Here is an 18,954-nt window from a genome sequence, read left to right as displayed (position 1 = left end):
GAGAGTGAGTGAGGGAGAGGGAGACAGAGAACATCAGGGAAACAGTCCTAATATCTCCTTATGTAACTCGGTGTCCAATTATATCTGATAACACTCCTGTGGGATGTTTTACATTAAAGGTGCTATGTAAATGCAGGTTGTTATTGTTGAGACACAGAGAAAGAAAGCAGGAGAGACAGGTGGACAGACAGACAGGTGGACAGACGGAGAGAGATGGAGATGGACAGCTCGCTGGCTTGGTACAAAGGCACCCAGTTGAGATTCAGTGTGTGGGGTGCGGCAACTGCCAGGTTACTGCATGTAGACAGAACATGGGGTTTATATAGTTCTGGGGTCCCCTCACTGCATTAGTGAGCGCGTGTCAGCTTGTGTAGCCTTGACCTCTGTCCAGGGAATGAGATGGACAGGGTCAGGGGGAGTGTCCAGGGACTGGGATGGACAGGGTCAGGGGGAGTGTCCAGGGAATGAGATGGACAGGGTCAGGGGGAGTGTCCAGGGAATGAGATGGACAGGGTCAGGGGGAGTGTCCAGGGACCGGGATGGACAGGGTCAGGGGGAGTGTCCAGGGACCGGGATGGACAGGGTCAGGGGGAGTGTCCAGGGACCGGGATGGACAGGGTCAGGAGGAGTGTCCAGGGACCGGGATGGACAGGGTCAGGGGGAGTGTCCAGAGACCGGGATGGGCAGGGTCAGGGGGAGTGTCCAGGGACCGGGATGGACAGGGTCAGGAGGAGTGTCCAGGGACTGGGATGGACAGGGTCAAGGGGAGTGTCCAGGGACCGGGATGGACAGGGTCAGGGGGAGTGTCCAGGGACCAGGATGGACAGGGTCAGGAGGAGTGTCCAGGGACCGGGATGGACAGGGTCAGGGGGAGTGTCCAGGGACCGGGATGGACAGGGTCAGGGGGAGTGTCCAGGGACCGGGATGGACAGGGTCAGGGCGAGTGTCCAGGGACCGGGATGGACAGGGTCAGGAGGAGTGTCCAGGGACCGGGATGGACAGGGTCAGGGGGAGTGTCCAGGGACCGGGATGGACAGGGTCAGGAGGAGTGTCCAGGGACCGGGATGGACAGGGTCAGGAGGGCAGTGCCGGTCACAGATGGTGAACAGTCTCTTGGCCAAAGCTGAGCTTTCTAACCTGCAGCTCAGCAGGAGTCAGAACCTGCTGGAAATGTGGGGAGAGAACAGGAAACTGAAATCGGTGTACTCTGTCTTTGATTTAACAGGGTGCGACCTCTGAACCGCTTAGAACTCGAGCGAGGGAGTCGGTCAGTGGTCCAATGTCCAGGACCGGACACTGTGCTGGTGAGTCAGAGGGTAGAGGCTGTCCTGGGGTCTGATACTGACCAGTGATTGTCCTGTGGTCTGATACTGACCGGTGATTGTCCTGGGGTCTAATACTGACCGGTGATTGTCCTGGGGTCTAATACTGACCGGTGATTGTCCTGGGGTCTGATACTGACCGGTGATTGTCCTGGGGTCTGATACTGACCGGTGATTGTCCTGGGGTCTAATACTGACCGGTGATTGTCCTGGGGTCTAATACTGACCGGTGATTGTCCTGGGGTCTGATACTGACCGGTGATTGGCCTGGAGTCTGATACTGACCGGTGATTGGCCTGGGGTCTGATACTGACCGGTGATTGTCCTGTGGTCTGATACTGACCGGTGATTGTCCTGGGGTCTGATACTGACCGGTGATTGTCCTGGGGTCTAATACTGACCGGTGATTGGCCTGGAGTCTGATACTGACCGGTGATTGGCCTGGGGTCTGATACTGACCGGTGATTGTCCTGTGGTCTGATACTGACCGGTGATTGTCCTGGGGTCTGATACTGACCGGTGATTGTCCTGGGGTCTAATACTGACCGGTGATTGGCCTGGAGTCTGATACTGACCGGTGATTGTCCTGGGGTCTGATACTGACCGGTGATTGTCCTGGGGTCTAATACTGACCGGTGATTGTCCTGGGGTCTGATACTGACTGGTGATTGTCCTGGGCTGGGGTCTGATACTGACCGGTGATTGTCCTGGGGTCTGATACTGACTGGTGATTGTCCTGGGCTGGGGTCTGATACTGACCGGTGATTGTCCTGGGGTCTGATACTGACCGGTGATTGTCCTGGGGTCTGATACTGACCGGTGATTGTCCTGGGGTCTAATACTGACCGGTGATTGTCCTGGGGTCTAATACTGACCGGTGATTGTCCTGGGGTCTGATACTGACCAGTGATTGGCCTGGGGTCTAATACTGACCGGTGATTGTCCTGGGGTCTGATACTGACCGGTGATTGGCCTGGGGTCTGATACTGACCGGTGATTGTCCTGTGGTCTGATACTGACCGGTGATTGTCCTGGGGTCTGATACTGACCGGTGATTGTCCTGGGGTCTAATACTGACCGGTGATTGTCCTGGGGTCTGATACTGACCGGTGATTGGCCTGGGGTCTAATACTGACCGGTGATTGTCCTGGGGTCTGATACTGACCGGTGATTGGCCTGGAGTCTGATACTGACCGGTGATTGGCCTGGGGTCTGATACTGACCGGTGATTGTCCTGTGGTCTGATACTGACCGGTGATTGTCCTGGGGTCTGATACTGACTGGTGATTGTCCTGGGCTGGGGTCTGATACTGACCGGTGATTGTCCTGTGGTCTGATACTGACCGGTGATTGTCCTGGGGTCTGATACTGACCGGTGATTGTCCTGTGGTCTGATACTTACCGGTGATTGTCCTGGGGTCTGATACTGACCGGTGATTGTCCTGGGGTCTGATACTGATCGGTGATTGGCCTGGGATCTGATACTAACCGGTGATTGTCCTGGGCGGGGGTCTCTGTGTCTCTCCTCCCCCAGCCCCTCTCGGTCACCCTAAACGAGACTCTTTTTATTTCCAGGTTAACTCTGGTGTCAGAGACAGAATCTTCTCGTTTAGCTCAACCTTTGACCCGGAGGCGACGCAGCACGATGTCTTTGACGGCTGTTCCATGCGGCGGCTAATCGGTCTGGCAGTGGCGGGGTAACGGGGTCACACTGCGGGGTAATGGGGTCACACTGTGGGGGGTCACACTGTGGGGGATAATGGGGTCACACCGTGGGGGGTAACGGGGTCACACTGTGGGGGGTAACGGGGTCACCCACCACGGTGGCGGGGTAATGGGATCACTCACTGCGGGGGCGGGTAACGGGGTCACTCACAGGGGGAGGTAACTGGGTCACACTGTGTGGGGTAACGGGGTCACTCACTGGGGGGGGTAATGGGGTCACACTGTGGGGGGTAACGGGGTCACACTGTGGGGGGTAACGTGGTCACACTGCGGGGGGTAACGGGGTCACTCACTGTGGGTAACGGGGTCACACTGCGGGGGGTAACGGGGTCACCCACCACCATGGTCGTGGGGTAATGGTGTCACTCACTGGGGGGGTAACGGGGTCACTCACTGTGGGTAAAGGGGTCACACTGCGGGGGGTAACGGGGTCACACTGTGGGGGGTAACGGGGTCACACTGTGGGGGGTTAACGGGGTCACCCACCATGGTGGCGGGGTAATGGTGTCACTCACTGGGGGGGTAACGGGGTCACTCACTGTGGGTAAAGGGGTCACACTGCGGGGGGTAACGGGGCCACTCACAGGGGGAGGTAACTGGGTCACACTGTGTGGGGTAACGGGGTCACTCACTGGGGGTAACGAGGTCACACTGTGTGGGGTAACGAGGTCACTCACTGGGGGTAACGAGGTCACACTGTGTGGGGTAACGAGGTCACTCACTGGGGGTAACGAGGTCACACTGCGGGGGGTAACGGGGTCACTCACTGGGGGTAACGAGGTCACACTGTGTGGGGTAACGAGGTCACTCACTGGGGGTAACGAGGTCACACTGCGGGGGGGTAACGGGGTCACTCACTGGGGGTAACGAGGTCACACTGTGTGGGGTAACGAGGTCACTCACTGGGGGTAACGAGGTCACACTGTGTGGGGTAACGAGGTCACTCACTGGGGGTAACGAGGTCACACTGCGGGGGGGTAACGGGGTCACTCACTGGGGGTAACGAGGTCACAGTGTGTGTGGTAATGAGGTCACTCACTGGGGGTAACGAGGTCACACTGCGGGGGGGTAAAGGGGTCACACTGAGGGGGGGGTAACGGGGTCACTCACAGGGGGAGGTAACTGGGTCACACTGTGTGGGGTAACGGGGTCACTCACTGGGGGTAACGAGGTCACACTGTGTGGGGTAACGAGGTCACTCACTGGGGGTAACGAGGTCACACTGTGTGGGGTAACGGGGTCACTCACTGGGGGTAACGAGGTCACACTGCAGGGGGGTAACGGGGTCACACTGCGGGGGGTAATGGGGTCACTCACTGGGTGGGGGGGCCTATTTGCTCCCATTGAATGCTGACACCAGCAAGGCCGAGTTGGGTTGTAAGTTCTCTGCAATCACTGAGGGCTGGTCCGTGACGCTGTGATGCAGGTATCCTGTTGACATTTATAGATTGGGGTCCAACCTGAGCAATGGCAGCTTGAGGGGGGTGGTCTGTCTGTGCCCCAGTCCAGGACCCTCCCTCTGGGTCCCAGTCCCACTGGGCACTGAGGCCATTCGGCCTCCCGATTCTGGAATGTGGATTGTGCCCGGCAGTGAGTCACACCGCAGGCTTTTCTAAAACCACCCCAAGGGGTGAGGGTCAGGATCAGTGAAACATGCTGTCCAACCGGGGGGGTTATCACCAGCCTGGGACAAAGAGCTTTTCTGAAGCCTTTCAATGATCAGACCATGAAGGCTGTGACCTTGAGCTGTGGAGGAATGCAGACATCGCGCTTTCTCACCGTGCCCCGGGTGACGTTGCCCTCTCCTTCACAGGTATGCTTGCACTGTGTTTGCGTTTGGGCAGACGGGATCTGGAAAAACCTTCACAATCGAAGGTCCAACCACACTGGTGAGTATTGTCGCACTTTGTAAATCATTGACCGGCGGCTGTCACAGCCCAGTGCAGACTGCTGGGGTTAGCAAGGTCCCGGTAAATACATCACCCAGCTCACAGCCTCAGCACACAGCGGCTTAACCCCTTGGTGCCTGCATCCACATCGTATCCGTATCTTCCCTCCCGTCTCCACCTCTGACCAAAGAGACGCAGGAGAGAGGCAGCACCTACAGGGGAGGGGGAGACAATCAGCACCTTCAGGGGAGGGGGGAGAGTCAGCACCTTCAGGGGAGGGGGGAGACAATCAGCACCTTCAGGGGAGGGGGGAGACAGTCAGCACCTTCAGGGGAGGGGGGAGACAATCAGCACCTTCAGGGGAGGGGGGAGACAATCAGCACCTTCAGGGGAGGTGGGAGACAATCAGCACCTTCAGGGGAGGGGGGAGACAGTCAGCACCTTCAGGGGAGGGGGGAGAGTCAGCACCTTCAGGGGAGGGGGGAGACAGTCAGCACCTTCAGGGGAGGGGGGAGAGTCAGCACCTTCAGGGGAGGGGGGAGACAGTCAGCACCTTCAGGGGAGGGGGGAGACAATCAGCACCTTCAGGGGAGGGGGGAGACAATCAGCACCTTCAGGGGAGGGGGGAGACAATCAGCACCTTCAGGGGAGGGGGGAGACAGTCAGCACCTTCAGGGGAGGGGGGAGACAGTCAGCACCTTCAGGGGAGGGGGGAGACAATCAGCACCTTCAGGGGAGGGGGGAGAGTCAGCACCTTCAGGGGAGGGGGGAGAGTCAGCACCTTCAGGGGAGGGGGGAGACAATCAGCACCTTCAGGGGAGGGGGGAGACAATCAGCACCTTCAGGGGAGGGGGGAGACAATCAGCACCTTCAGGGGAGGGGGGAGACAATCAGCACCTTCAGGGGAGGGGGGAGACAATCAGCACCTTCAGGGGAGGGGGGAGACAATCAGCACCTTCAGGGGAGGGGGAGGGGAGTCAGCACCTACAGGGGAGGGGGGGTGGAGAAACCAGAAACATTTAAAATAATAAACTTAATGTAATGGAATCTTCACAAATGCAGTTACTGTCTGGGACTGTCCTGTGTTTGTCGCTGTGTGTGTGTGTGGGACTGTCCTGTGTTTGTCACTGTGTGTGTGTGGGACTGTCCTGTGTTTCTGTGTGTGTGGGACTGTCCTGTGTTTGTCACTGTGTGTGTCTGGGACTGTCCTGTGTTTCTGTGTGTGTGGGACTGTCCTGTGTTTGTCACTGTGTGTGTGGGACTGTCCTGTGTTTCTGTGTGTGTGGGACTGTCCTGTGTTTGTGTGTGTCTGGGACTGTTCTGTGTTTCTGTGTGTGTGGGACTGTTCTGTGTGTGTGCAACTGTCCTGTGTTTCTCACTGTTTGTGGGACTGTCCTGTGTTTGTCGCTGTGTGTGTGTGTGGGACTGTCCTGTGTTTCTGTGTGTGTGGGACTGTCCTGTGTTTGTCACTGTGTGTGTGTGGGACTGTCCTGTGTTTGTGTGTGTCTGGGACTGTTCTGTGTTTCTGTGTGTGTGGGACTGTCCTGTGTTTCTGTGTGTGTGGGACTGTTCTGTGTGTGTGCAACTGTCCTGTGTTTCTCACTGTTTGTGGGACTGTCCTGTGTTTGTCGCTGTGTGTGTGTGTGTGGGGGGGACTGTCCTGTGTTTCTGTGTGTGTGGGACTGTCCTGTGTTTCCCTATATGTGTGGGACTGTCCTGTGTTTCTGTGTGTGTGGGACTGGCCTGTGTTTGTCACTGTGTGTGTGTGTGTGTGCAACTGCCCTGTGTTTCTGTGTGTATGTGGGAGGTCCTGTGTTTGTCACTGAGTGTGGGACTGCCCTGTGTTTATGTGTGGGACTGCACTGTGTTTCTGTGTGTGTGGGACTGTCCTGTGTTTGTCACTGTGTGTGTGTGGGACTGTCCTGTGTTTTTCACTGTGTGTGTGTGGGACTGTTCTGTGTTTCTGTGTGAACATAAGAACATAAGAATTAGGAACAGGAGTAGGCCATCTAGCCCCTCGAGCATGCTCCGCCATTTAACAAGATCATGGCTGATCTGGCCGTGGACTCAGCTCCACTTACCCGCCCGCTCCCCGTAACCCTTAATTCCCTTATTGGTTAAAAATCTATCTATCTGTGATTTGAATACATTCAATGAGCTAGCCTCAACTGCTTCCTTGGGCAGAGAATTCCACAGATTCACAACCCTCTGGGAGAAGAAATTCCTTCTCAACACGGTTTTAAATTGGCTCCCCTGTATTTTGAGGCTGTGTGTGTGAGGTCCTGTGTTTCTGTGTGTGTGTGGGACTGCCCTGTGTTTATGTGTGGGACTGCACTGTGTTTCTGTGTGTGTGGGACTGTCCTGTGTTTGTCACTGTGTGTGTGTGGGACTGTCCTGTGTTTGTCACTGTGTGTGTGTGGGACTGCCCTGTGTTTCTGTATGTGTGGAACTGTCCTGTTTTTCTGTGTGTGTGGGACTGTCCTGTGTTTCTGTGTGTGTGGGACTGTCCTGTGTTTCTGTATGTGTGGGAGGTCCTGTGTTTGTCACTGTGTGTGTGGGACTGTCCTGTGTTTCTGTGTGTGTGGGAGGTCCTGTGTTTGTCACAGTGGAATTTTGCGATTGCCTTATCCTGTGTTCTGCATCTTTCTCCTGCCAGGTTGATGGGCGTACGCAGGACGCGAGCCTGTGTGGCCTGATGCATCGTTCGGTCGCCAGGCTGCTGGAGGAGACAGAGAGCAGGCAGCAGGAGTTCACACTGAGTGCCTCGTACCTGGAGATCCACAACGAGCAGGTAGAGGAGGGAGAACTGCTGGAGTCAGGGAGTGCACTCCCCAGGAGTGTCTGCACCAAATGCCCCGCTCCCGGACACACAGCACAGACACACAATGATTTACTGAAGTCTGAGGGCCACCACATACCCTCAGGCTCGGCCACGGACGTTGTTCGCTTACTCTGTCCGACCTGGGAGTCAGGGGAGCTTGAATTGGCCTCAGTGCCGTACCTTGAGGAAGGGTAAAGATCAGCTGGTGTTCCCAGCGGCAGCACCTGCAAAATGTGAGAGCCAGTGTGTGTGGGACTGTACCCCATTGAGAGTCGGTGTGTGTGGGACCCGTACCCCAGTGAGAGTCAGTGTGTGTGGGACTGTACCCCAGTGAGAGTCGGTGTGTGTGGGACCCGTACCCCAGTGAGAGTCAGTGTGTGTGGGACCCGTACCCCAGTGAGAGTCAGTGTGTGTGGGACCCGTACCCCAGTGAGAGCCAGTATGTGTGGGACCTGTACCCCAGTGAGAGTCAGTGTGTGTGGGACTGTACCCCAGTGAGAGCCAGTATGTGTGGGACCTGTACCCCAGTGAGAGTCAATGTGTGGGACCCGTACCCCAGTGAGAGTCAGTATGTGTGGGACCTGTACCCCAGTGAGAGTCAGTATGTGTGGGACCTGTACCCCAGTGAGAGCCAGTATGTGTGGGACTGTACCCCAGTGAGAGTCGGTGTGTGTGGGACCCGTACCCCAGTGAGAGTCAGTGTGTGTGGAACTGTACCCCAGTGAGAGTCAATGTGTGGGACCCGTACCCCAGTGAGAGTCAGTATGTGTGGGACCCGTACCCCAGTGAGAGTCAGTGTGTGGGACCCGTGCCCCAGTGAGAGTCAGTGTGTGTGGGACCCGTACCCCAGTGAGAGCCAGTATGTGTGGGACCTGTACCCCAGTGAGAGTCAGTGTGTGTGGGACCCGTACCCCAGTGAGAGTCGGTGTGTGGGACCCGTACCCCAGTGAGAGTCAATGTGTGGGACCCGTACCCCAGTGAGAGTCAGTGTGTGTGGGACCCGTACCCCAGTGAGAGTCAGTGTGTGTGGGACCCGTACCCCAGTGAGAGTCAGTGTGTGTGGGACCCGTACCCCAGTGAGGCTCAGTGTGTGTGGGACCCGTACCCCAGTGAGAGTCAGTGTGTGGGACCCGTGCCCCAGTGAGAGTCAGTGTGTGTGGGACCCGTACCCCAGTGAGAGCCAGTATGTGTGGGACCTGTACCCCAGTGAGAGTCAGTGTGTGTGGGACCCGTACCCCAGTGAGAGTCAGTGTGTGTGGGACCCGTACCCCAGTGAGAGTCAGTGTGTGTGGGACTGTACCCCAGTGAGAGTCAGTGTGTGTGGGACCCGTACCCCGGTGAGAGTCAGTGTGTGTGGGACTGTACCCCAGTGAGAGTCAGTGTGTGTGGGACCCGTACCCCGGTGAGAGTCAGTGTGTGTGGGACTGTACCCCAGTGAGAGTCAGTGTGTGTGGGACCCGTACCCCGGTGAGAGTCAGTGTGTGTGGGACTGTACCCCAGTGAGAGTCAGTGTGTGTGGGACCCGTACCCCAGTGAGAGTCAGTGTGTGTGGGACCCGTACCCCAGTGAGAGCCAGTATGTGTGGGACCTGTACCCCAGTGAGAGTCAGTGTGTGTGGGACCCGTACCCCAGTGAGAGTCAGTGTGTGTGGGACCCGTACCCCAGTGAGAGTCGGTGTGTGTGGGACCCGTACCCCAATGAGAGTCAGTGTGTGTGGGACCCGTACCCCGGTGAGAGTCAGTGTGTGTGGGACTGTACCCCAGTGAGAGTCAGTGTGTGTGGGACCCGTACCCCGGTGAGAGTCAGTGTGTGTGGGACTGTACCCCAGTGAGAGTCAGTGTGTGTGGGACCCGTACCCCGGTGAGAGTCAGTGTGTGTGGGACTGTACCCCAGTGAGAGTCAATGTGTGTGAGACCCGTACCCCAGTGAGAGTCAGTGTGTGTGGGACTGTACCCCAGTGAGAGTCTGTGTGTGGGACTGTACCCCAGTGAGAGTCAGTGTGTGTGGGAATGTACCCCAGTGAGAGTCAGTGTGTGTGGGACCCGTACCCCGGTGAGAGTCAGTGTGTGTGGGACTGTACCCCAGTGAGAGTCAGTGTGTGTGGGACCCGTACCCCGGTGAGAGTCAGTGTGTGTGGGACTGTACCCCAGTGAGAGTCAGTGTGTGTGGGACCCGTACCCCGGTGAGAGTCAGTGTGTGTGGGACTGTACCCCAGTGAGAGTCAGTGTGTGTGGGACCCGTACCCCAGTGAGAGTCAGTGTGTGTGGGACTGTACCCCAGTGAGAGTCAGTGTGTGTGGGACCCGTACCCCGGTGAGAGTCAGTGTGTGTGGGACTGTACCCCAGTGAGAGTCAGTGTGTGTGGGACTGTACCCCAGTGAGAGTCAGTGTGTGTGAGACCTGTACCCCAGTGAGAGTCAGTGTGTGTGGGAACCGTACCCCAGTGAGAGTCAGTGTGTGTGGGACCCGTACCCCAGTGAGAGTCAGTGTGTGGGACCCGTACTCCAGTGAGAGTCAGTGTGTGTGGGAACCGTACCCCAGTGAGAGTCAGTGTGTGGGAACCGTACCCCAGTGAGAGTCAGTGTGTGGGACCCGTACCCCAGTGAGAGTCAGTGTGTGTGGGACCCATACCCCAGTGAGAGTCAGTGTGTGTGAGACCTGTCCCCCAGTGAGAGTCAGTGTGTGTGGGACTGTACCCCAGTGAGAGTCAGTGTGTGTGGGACCCATACCCCAACACCTCAACTGGTACTGACAGGAAATGGACGGGGTCAGGGGTGACTGGACAGGGTCAGGGTCGGGGGTGAATGGATGGGGTCAGGGGTGAATGGACGGGGTCAGGGTCGAGGTTGAATGGACGGGGTCTGGGGTGAATGGATGGGGTCAGGGTCGGGTGTGAATGGACGGGGTCAGGGGTGAATGGATGGGGTCAGGGTCGGGGGTGAATGAACGGGGTCTGGGGTGAATGGATGGGGTCAGGGTCGGGGGTGAATGGACGGGGTCTTGGTCGGGGTTGAATGAACGGGGTCAGGGTCGGGGGTGAATAGACGGGATCAGGGTCGGGGGGCGAATGGACGGGGTCAGGGGTGAATGGACGAGGTCAGGGTCGGGGTTGAATGGACGGGGTCAGGGTTGAATGGACGGGGTCAGGGGTGAATGGACGGGGTCAGGGTCGGGGGTGAATGGACGGGGTCAGGGTCGGGGGTGAATGGACGGGGTCAGGGTCGGGGGTGAATGGACGGGGTCAGGGTCAGGGGTGAATGATCCTCGGAGATCAGTGCTTTCCCCTTGTTCTCTCTGACACGGGTTGGGCTGCTGTACATTTCCAGTTTTATCTTTTTATTTTTATTAGGTGCATGACCTCCTGAACCCTCAGATATCCGACTCACTTCCCGTCCGCTGGAGTAAACACAGGGGCTTCTACGTGGACAATCTGCACACCGTGAGCTTTGAGAGTCTGGAGGGAATCCTGGATGTTATCGGTGAAGGTAATCCATGAGACGTTTTACTACCTTAAAGACGCTATATAAATAAAAAAGACGCATTTATATAGCGCCTTTCACAACCACCGTAAGTCTCAAAGCGCTTTACAGCCAATGAAGTACTTTTGGAGTGTAGACACTGTTGTAATGTGGGAAACGCAGCAGCCAATTTGCGCACAGCAAGCTCCCACAAACAGCAATGTGATAATGACCCAGATAATCTGTTTCGAAATAGTGCCATGGGATCTTTTACATCCACCTGAGAGAGCAGACGGGGCCTTGGTTTAACGTCATCCAAAAAACAGCACCCTCTGACAGTACAGCGCTCCCTCAGTACTGTCCCTCCGACAGTGCGGCGCTCCCTCAGTACTGCCCCTCCGACAGTGCGGCGCTCCCTCAGCACTGCCCCTCCGACAGTGCGGGGCTCCCTCAGTACTGCCCCTCCGACAGTGCGGCGCTCCCTCAGCACTGCCCCTCCGACAGTGCGGCGCTCCCTCAGTACTGCCCCTCCGACAGTGCGGCGCTCCCTCAGCACCGCCCCTCCGACAGTGCGGCGCTCCCTCAGTACTGCCCCTCCGACAGTGCGGCGCTCCCTCAGCACTGCCCCTCCGACAGTGCGGCGTTCCCTCAGTACTGCCCCTCCGACAGTGCGGCGCTCCCTCAGTACTGCCCCTCCGACAGTGCGGCGCTCCCTCAGTACTGCCCCTCCGACAGTGCGGCGCTCCCTCAGTACTGCCCCTCCGACAGTGCGGCGCTCCCTCAGTACTGCCCCTCCGACAGTGCGGCGCTCCCTCAGTACTGCCCCTCCGACAGTGCGGCGCTCCCTCAGTACTGCCCCTCCGACAATGCGGCGCTCCCTCAGTACTGCCCCTCCGACAGTGCGGCGCTCCCTCAGCACTGCCCCTCCGACAGTGCGGCGCTCCCTCAGTACTGCCCCTCCGACAGTGCGGCGCTCCCTCAGCACCGCCCCTCCGACAGTGCGGCGTTCCCTCAGTACTGCCCCTCCGACAGTGCGGCGCTCCCTCAGTACCGCCCCTCCGACAGTGCGGCGCTCCCTCACTACTGCCCCTCCGACAGTGCGGCGCTCCCTCAGCACTGCCCCTCCGACAGTGCGGCGCTCCCTCAGCACTGCCCCTCCGACAGTGCGGCGCTCCCTCAGCACTGCACTGGAGTGTCAGCCTGGATTTTTGTGCTCAAGTCTCTGGAGTTGTTGTAAAAGAACCAGAGAGACAGGCCATTCGGCCCATCGTGCCTGTGCCAGCACTTTCCTATGGTATCCCAAACTGATCCCACTGCCCACTCTGTACACACTGAACTCCGTGCTGGGACCATGGACACACTGAGCTCCATGCTGGGACCATGGACACACTGAGCTCCGTGCTGGGACTGTGGCACTATGTTGGAGATGGTCAGGAAATTAACAAGACGCACCTCTGCTTTGCTCCTCAGGGACGAGGAACAGACAGACCTCAGCGCACTATCTGAACGAGGAGTCCAGCCGGAGTCACTGCATCTTGACCATAGAGATCGGGAGTGGGACGGTGAGCCTGGGGAGGAGGCAAAGGGATGAGGAAGGAAAGGGATGGGGAGGGTAGGATGGGAGAAAGGAGGGAAGAGGAGAGAGGGGTGGGGAGGGGAGATTCCCTCTCCCAGTGTGCTCAAACGCTCACGGCCGTGGATTGAGGGCTCTGTGAGGCAGCGGTCACTATCTGGTGGTAACAGAGTTGTGTGTGTGGGTGGGGGGGACTGTGGAGAGAGTCAGTGTGTGGGAGCGGGGGGAGAGTCAGTGTGTGGGAGCGGGGGAGAGTCAGTGAGTCAGTGTGTGGGAGCGGGGGGAGAGTCAGTGTGTGGGAACGGGGGGAGAGTCAGTGTGTGGGAGCGGGGGGAGAGTCAGTGTGTGGGAGCGGGGGGAGAGTCAGTGTGTGGGAGCGGGGGGAGAGTCAGTGTGTGGGAACGGGGGGAGAGTCAGTGTGTGGGAGCGGGGGGAGAGTCAGTGTGTGGGAGCGGGGGGAGAGTCAGTGTGTGGGAGCGGGGGGAGAGTCAGTGTGTGGGAACGGGGGGAGAGTCAGTGTGTGGGAGCGGGGGAGAGTCAGTGTGTGGGAGCGGGGGGAGAGTCAGTGTGTGGGAGCGGGGGAGAGTCAGTGTGTGGGAACGGGGGGAGAGTCAGTGTGTGGGAGCGGGGGGAGAGTCAGTGTGTGGGAGCGGGGGGAGAGTCAGTGTGTGGGAGCGGGGGGAGAGTCAGTGAGTCAGTGTGTGGGAGCGGGGGAGAGTCAGTGAGTCAGTGTGTGGGAGCGGGGGGAGAGTCAGTGAGTCAGTGTGTGGGAGCGGGGGGAGAGTCAGTGAGTCAGTGTGTGGGAGCGGGGGGAGAGTCAGTGTGTGGGAGCAGGGGGAGAGTCAGTGTGTGGGAGCGGGGGAGAGTCAATGTGTGGGAGCGGGGGGGGAGAGTCAATGTGTGGGAGCGGGGGGAGAGTTAGTGTGTGGGAGCGGGGGGAGAGTCAGTGTGTGGGAGCGGGGGGAGAGTCAGTGTGTGGGAGCGGGGGGAGAGTCAGTGTGTGGGAGCGGGGGGAGAGTCAGTGTGTGGGAGCGGGGGGAGAGTCAGTGTGTGGGAGCGGGGGAGAGTCAGTGTGTGGGAGCGGGGGGAGAGTCAGTGTGTGGGAGCGGGGGAGAGTCAGTGTGTGGGAACGGGGGGAGAGTCAGTGTGTGGGAGCGGGGGGAGAGTCAGTGTGTGGGAGCGGGGGGAGAGTCAGTGAGTCAGTGTGTGGGAGCGGGGGGAGAGTCAGTGTGTGGGAGCGGGGGGAGAGTCAGTGTGTGGGAGCAGGGGGAGAGTCAGTGTGTGGGAGCGGGGGAGAGTCAATGTGTGGGAGCGGGGGGGGAGAGTCAATGTGTGGGAGCGGGGGGAGAGTTAGTGTGTGGGAGCGGGGGGAGAGTCAGTGTGTGGGAGCGGGGGGAGAGTCAGTGTGTGGGAGCAGGGGGAGAGTCAGTGTGTGGGAGCGGGGGGAGAGTCAGTGTGTGGGAGCGGGGGGAGAGTCAGTGTGTGGGAGCGGGGGGAGAGTCAGTGTGTGGGAGCGGGGGGGAGAGTCAGTGTGTGGGAGCGGGGGGAGAGTCAGTGTGTGGGAGCGGGGGGAGAGTCAGTGTGTGGGAGCGGGGGGAGAGTCAGTGTGTGGGAGCAGGGGGAGAGTCAGTGTGTGAGAGCGGGGGGAGAGTCAGTGTGTGGGAGCGGGGGGAGAGTCAGTGAGTCAGTGTGTGGGAGCGGGGGGAGAGTCAGTGTGTGGGAGCGGGGGGAGAGTCAGTGTGTGGGAGCGGGGGGAGAGTCAGTGTGTGGGAGCGGGGGGAGAGTCAGTGTGTGGGAGCGGGGGGAGAGTCAGTGTGTGGGAGCGGGGGGAGAGTCAGTGTGTGGGAGCGGGGGGAGAGTCAGTGTGTGGGAGCGGGGGAGAGTCAGTGTGTGGGAGCGGGGGGAGAGTCAGTGTGTGGGAGCGGGGGGAGAGTCAGTGTGTGGGAGCGGGGGGAGAGTCAGTGTGTGAGAGCGGGGGGAGAGTCAGTGTGTGGGAGCGGGGGGAGAGTCAGTGAGTCAGTGTGTGGGAGCGGGGGGAGAGTCAGTGTGTGGGAGCGGGGGGAGAGTCAGTGTGTGGGAGCGGGGGGAGAGTCAGTGTGTGGGAGCGGGGGGAGAGTCAGTGTGTGGGAGCGGGGGGAGAGTCAGTGTGTGGGAGCGGGGGGAGAGTCAGTGTGTGGGAGCGGGGGGAGAGTCAGTGTGTGGGAGCGGGGGAGAGTCAGTGTGTGGGAGCGGGGGGAGAGTCAGTGTGTGGGAGCGGGGGGAGAGTCAGTGTGTCAGTGTGTGGGAGCGGGGGGAGAGTCAGTGTGTGGGAGCGGGGGGAGAGTCAGTGTGTGGGAGCGGGGGGAGAGTCAGTGTGTGGGAGCGGGGGAGAGTCAGTGTGTGGGAGCGGGGGGAGAGTCAGTGTGTGGGAGCGGGGGGAGAGTCAGTGTGTGGGAGCGGGGGGAGAGTCAGTGTGTGGGAGCGGGGGGAGAGTCAGTGTGTGGGAGCGGGGGGAGAGTCAGTGTGTGGGAGCGGGGGGAGAGTCAGTGTGTGGGAGCGGGGGAGAGTCAGTGTGTGGGAGCGGGGGGAGAGTCAGTGTGTGGGAGCGGGGGGAGAGTCAGTGTGTCAGTGTGTGGGAGCGGGGGGAGAGTCAGTGTGTGGGAGCGGGGGGAGAGTCAGTGTGCGGGAGCGGGGGGAGAGTCAGTGAGTCAGTGTGTGGGAGCGGGGGGAGAGTCAGTGTGTGGGAGCGGGGGGAGAGTCAGTGTGTGGGAGCCCGGTGAGGACCGGCTTTGGCTGTGATGCCTCTGATTGTCGATCAGCTGGCAGAAACCGGTCCATGAAGAATGAGCAGTCGGGGGTTGTCTATCGGAGGATCAGGGTGTGGGGGCATCTGTGTGTGTGGGGGGGGCTGTGTCTGTGTGGGGGGGACGTGGGGTGGGGGGGGCTGTGTCTGTGTGGGGGGGACGTGGGGTGGGGGGGCTGTGTCTGTGTGGGGGGGACGTGGGGTGCTGTGTCTGTGTGGGGGGGGTGGGGGGGCTGTGTCTGTGTGGGGGGGACGTGGGGTGGGGGGGGCTGTGTCTGTGTGGGGGGGACGTGGGGTGGGGTGGGCTGTGTCTGTGTGGGGGGGTGGGGGGGGCTGTGTCTGTGTGGGGGGGACGTGGGGTGGGGGGGGCTGTGTCTGTGTGGGGGGGGTGGGGGGGCTGTGTCTGTGTGGGGGGGGTGGGGGGGCTGTGTCTGTGTGGGGGGGGTGGGGGGGCTGTGTCTGTGTGGGGGGGACGTGGGGTGGGGGGGGCTGTGTCTGTGTGGGGGGGGTGGGGGGGCTGTGTCTGTGTGGGGGGGGTGGGGGGGCTGTGTCTGTGTGGGGGGGGTGGGGGGGCTGTGTCTGTGTGGGGGGGACGTGGGGTGGGGGGGGCTGTGTCTGTGTGGGGGGGACGTGGGGTGGGGGGGGCTGTGTCTGTGTGGGGGGGGTGGGGGGGCTGTGTCTGTGTGGGGGGGACGTGGGGTGGGGGGGGCTGTGTCTGTGTGGGGGGGGTGGGGGGAGATGAGGCAGTGAGGGTAGCAGGTGTCCCAGCGAGACTCGGAGCAGGTTTGAATATTTGAACATTGTGGGTTTGTGCAGACGGATTCCACGAATGGTTCGAGTTCCTCCTCCAAACAAGGGAAGCTGCGATTCGTCGACCTGGCTGGGAGCGAAAGGGTTAAAGAGACAGGCGCCACTGAGAGAATGCTCACAGAGGCCACAACCATCAACCGCAGCCTGCTGGCACTGGGTAAAGGGCACAGTCTCTGGGCACTGGGTAAAGGGCACAGTTTGGGCACTGGGTAAAGGGCACCATCTGGGCACAGGGCACAGTTTGTGGGCACTGGGTAAAGGGCACAGTCTGTGGGCACTGGGTAAAGGGCACAGTTTGGGCACTGGGTAAAGGGCACAGTTTGGGCACTGGGTAAAGAGCACAGTCTGTGGGCACTGGATAAAGAGCACCATCTGGGCACTGGGTAAAGGGCACAGTTTGTGGGCACTGGGTAAAGGGCACAGTCTGTGGGCACTGGATAAAGGGCACCGTCTGGGCACTGGGTAAAGGGCACAGTCTGTGGGCACTGGATAAAGGGCACAGTCTGGGCACTGGGTAAAGGGCACAGTCTGTGGGCACTGGATAACGGGCACCGTTTGTGGGCACTGGATAAAGGGCACCGTTTGTGGGCACTGGATAAAGGGCACAATCTTTGGGCACTGGATAAAGGGCACAGTCTCTGAGCACTGGGTAAAGGGCACAGTCTGGGCACTGGGTAAAGGGCACAGTCTGGGCACTGGGTAAAGGGCACAGTCTGGGCACTGGGTAAAGGGCACCAGATGGGTATAGAGTGCAGACGATCAGTGTGAGTGGTACAGAGCGGGAGAAAGGGATAATATTAATCCAGTTTTCTCTGTTCCACAGGGAACTGCATCGTTGCATTGGTCGATCCCAAGAGGAACAACCACATTCCATACAGAGACAGCAAGCTCACTAAACTGCTGGCAGAGTCGCTGGGGGGCCGCGGAGTCTGTCTAATGGTAAAGACCACCCTCACCGGGGTCTTCATTAACATGCAGTTACACACTCACTCACCGTTACACTCACTCACTGTTACACACTCACTCACTGTTACACACTCACGCACTGTTACACTCTCACTCACTGTTACACACTCACTCACTCACTGTTACACACTCACTCACCGTTACACTCACTCACCGTTACACTCACTCACTGTTACACACTCACTCACTGTTACACTCACTCACCGTTACACTCACTCACCGTTACACACTCACTCACTGTTACACTCACTCACTGTTACACACTCACTCACTGTTACACTCACTCACTGTTACACTCACTCACCGTTACACACTCACTCACTGTTACACTCACTCACTGTTACACACTCACTCACTGTTACACTCACTCACCGTTACACTCACTCACTGTTACACTCACTCACCGTTACACTCACTCACTGTTACACACTCACTCACTGTTACACTCACTCACCGTTACACTCACTCACTGTTACACACTCACTCACTGTTACACTCACTCACCGTTACACTCACTCACTGTTACACACTCACTCACTGTTACACTCACTCACCGTTACACTCACTCACCGTTACACACTCACTCACTGTTACACTCACTCACTGTTACACACTCACTCACTGTTACACTCACTCACTGTTACACACTCACTCACTGTTACACTCACTCACTGTTACACACTCACTCACTCACCCTTACACACTCACTCACTCACCGTTACACTCACTCACTGTTACACTCACTCACTGTTACACACTCACTCACTCACCCTTACACACTCACTCACTCACCGTTACACTCACTCACTGTTACACTCACGCACTGTTACACTCACTCACTGTTACACTCACTCACTGTTACACACTCACTCACTGTTACACTCACTCACCGTTACACTCACTCACCGTTACACACTCACTCACTCACTGTTACACTCACTCACTGTTACACTCACTCACTGTTACACTCACGCACTGTTACACTCACTCACCGTTACACTCACTCACTGTTACACACTCACTCACTGTTACACTCACTCACCGTTACACTCACTCACCGTTACACACTCACTCACTGTTACACTCACTCACCGTTACACTCACTCACCGTTACACACTCACGCACTGTTACACTCACTCACCCTTACACTCACTCACCGTTACACTCACTCACTGTTACACACTCACGCACTGTTACACTCACTCACCCTTACACTCACTCACCGTTACACACTCACTCACCGTTACACTCACTCACTGTTACACACTCACTCACTGTTACACTCACTCACCGTTACACTCACTCACCGTTACACACTCACTCACTGTTACACTCACGCACTGTTACACTCACTCACCCTTACACTCACTCACCGTTACACACTCACTCACTCACTGTTACACACTCACTCACCGTTACACACTCACTCACCGTTACACACTCACTCACTGTTACACACTCACTCACCGTTACACTCACTCACCCTTACACTCACTCACTCACCGTTACACTCACTCACCGTTACACTCACTCACTGTTACACACTCACCCTTACACTCACTTACTCACCGTTACACTCACTCACCCTTACACTCACTCACTCACCGT

The 18,954-nt window shown here is 58.5% G+C and overlaps 1 protein-coding gene across 3 annotated transcripts in view; it reads left to right on the top strand.

Annotated features, from left to right (window-relative positions):
- The window catches only part of LOC139226246 (kinesin-like protein KIF12), a 50,260-nt gene that overhangs the window by 18,698 nt on the left and 12,608 nt on the right, over nucleotides 1-18,954 (top strand). For all 3 annotated transcript variants that reach the window (XR_011587225.1, XM_070856871.1, XM_070856870.1), the window contains exons 3-10: nucleotides 1,226-1,304; nucleotides 2,898-3,019; nucleotides 4,861-4,936; nucleotides 7,593-7,727; nucleotides 11,106-11,241; nucleotides 12,685-12,776; nucleotides 16,386-16,536; nucleotides 17,203-17,318. Coding sequence is in view for 2 of the 3 variants with exons in the window: in XM_070856871.1 (XP_070712972.1) it covers nucleotides 1,226-1,304; nucleotides 2,898-3,019; nucleotides 4,861-4,936; nucleotides 7,593-7,727; nucleotides 11,106-11,241; nucleotides 12,685-12,776; nucleotides 16,386-16,536; nucleotides 17,203-17,318 (907 nt within the window). In the remaining variant the exon portion in view is untranslated. The remainder of the gene's footprint in view (nucleotides 1-1,225; nucleotides 1,305-2,897; nucleotides 3,020-4,860; nucleotides 4,937-7,592; nucleotides 7,728-11,105; nucleotides 11,242-12,684; nucleotides 12,777-16,385; nucleotides 16,537-17,202; nucleotides 17,319-18,954) is intronic.

Source organism: Pristiophorus japonicus, chromosome 16 (assembly GCF_044704955.1).
Source record: "Pristiophorus japonicus isolate sPriJap1 chromosome 16, sPriJap1.hap1, whole genome shotgun sequence".
NCBI classification, from domain to species: domain Eukaryota; kingdom Metazoa; phylum Chordata; class Chondrichthyes; family Pristiophoridae; genus Pristiophorus; species Pristiophorus japonicus.
This window is presented reverse-complemented; position numbering and strand designations above follow the sequence as displayed.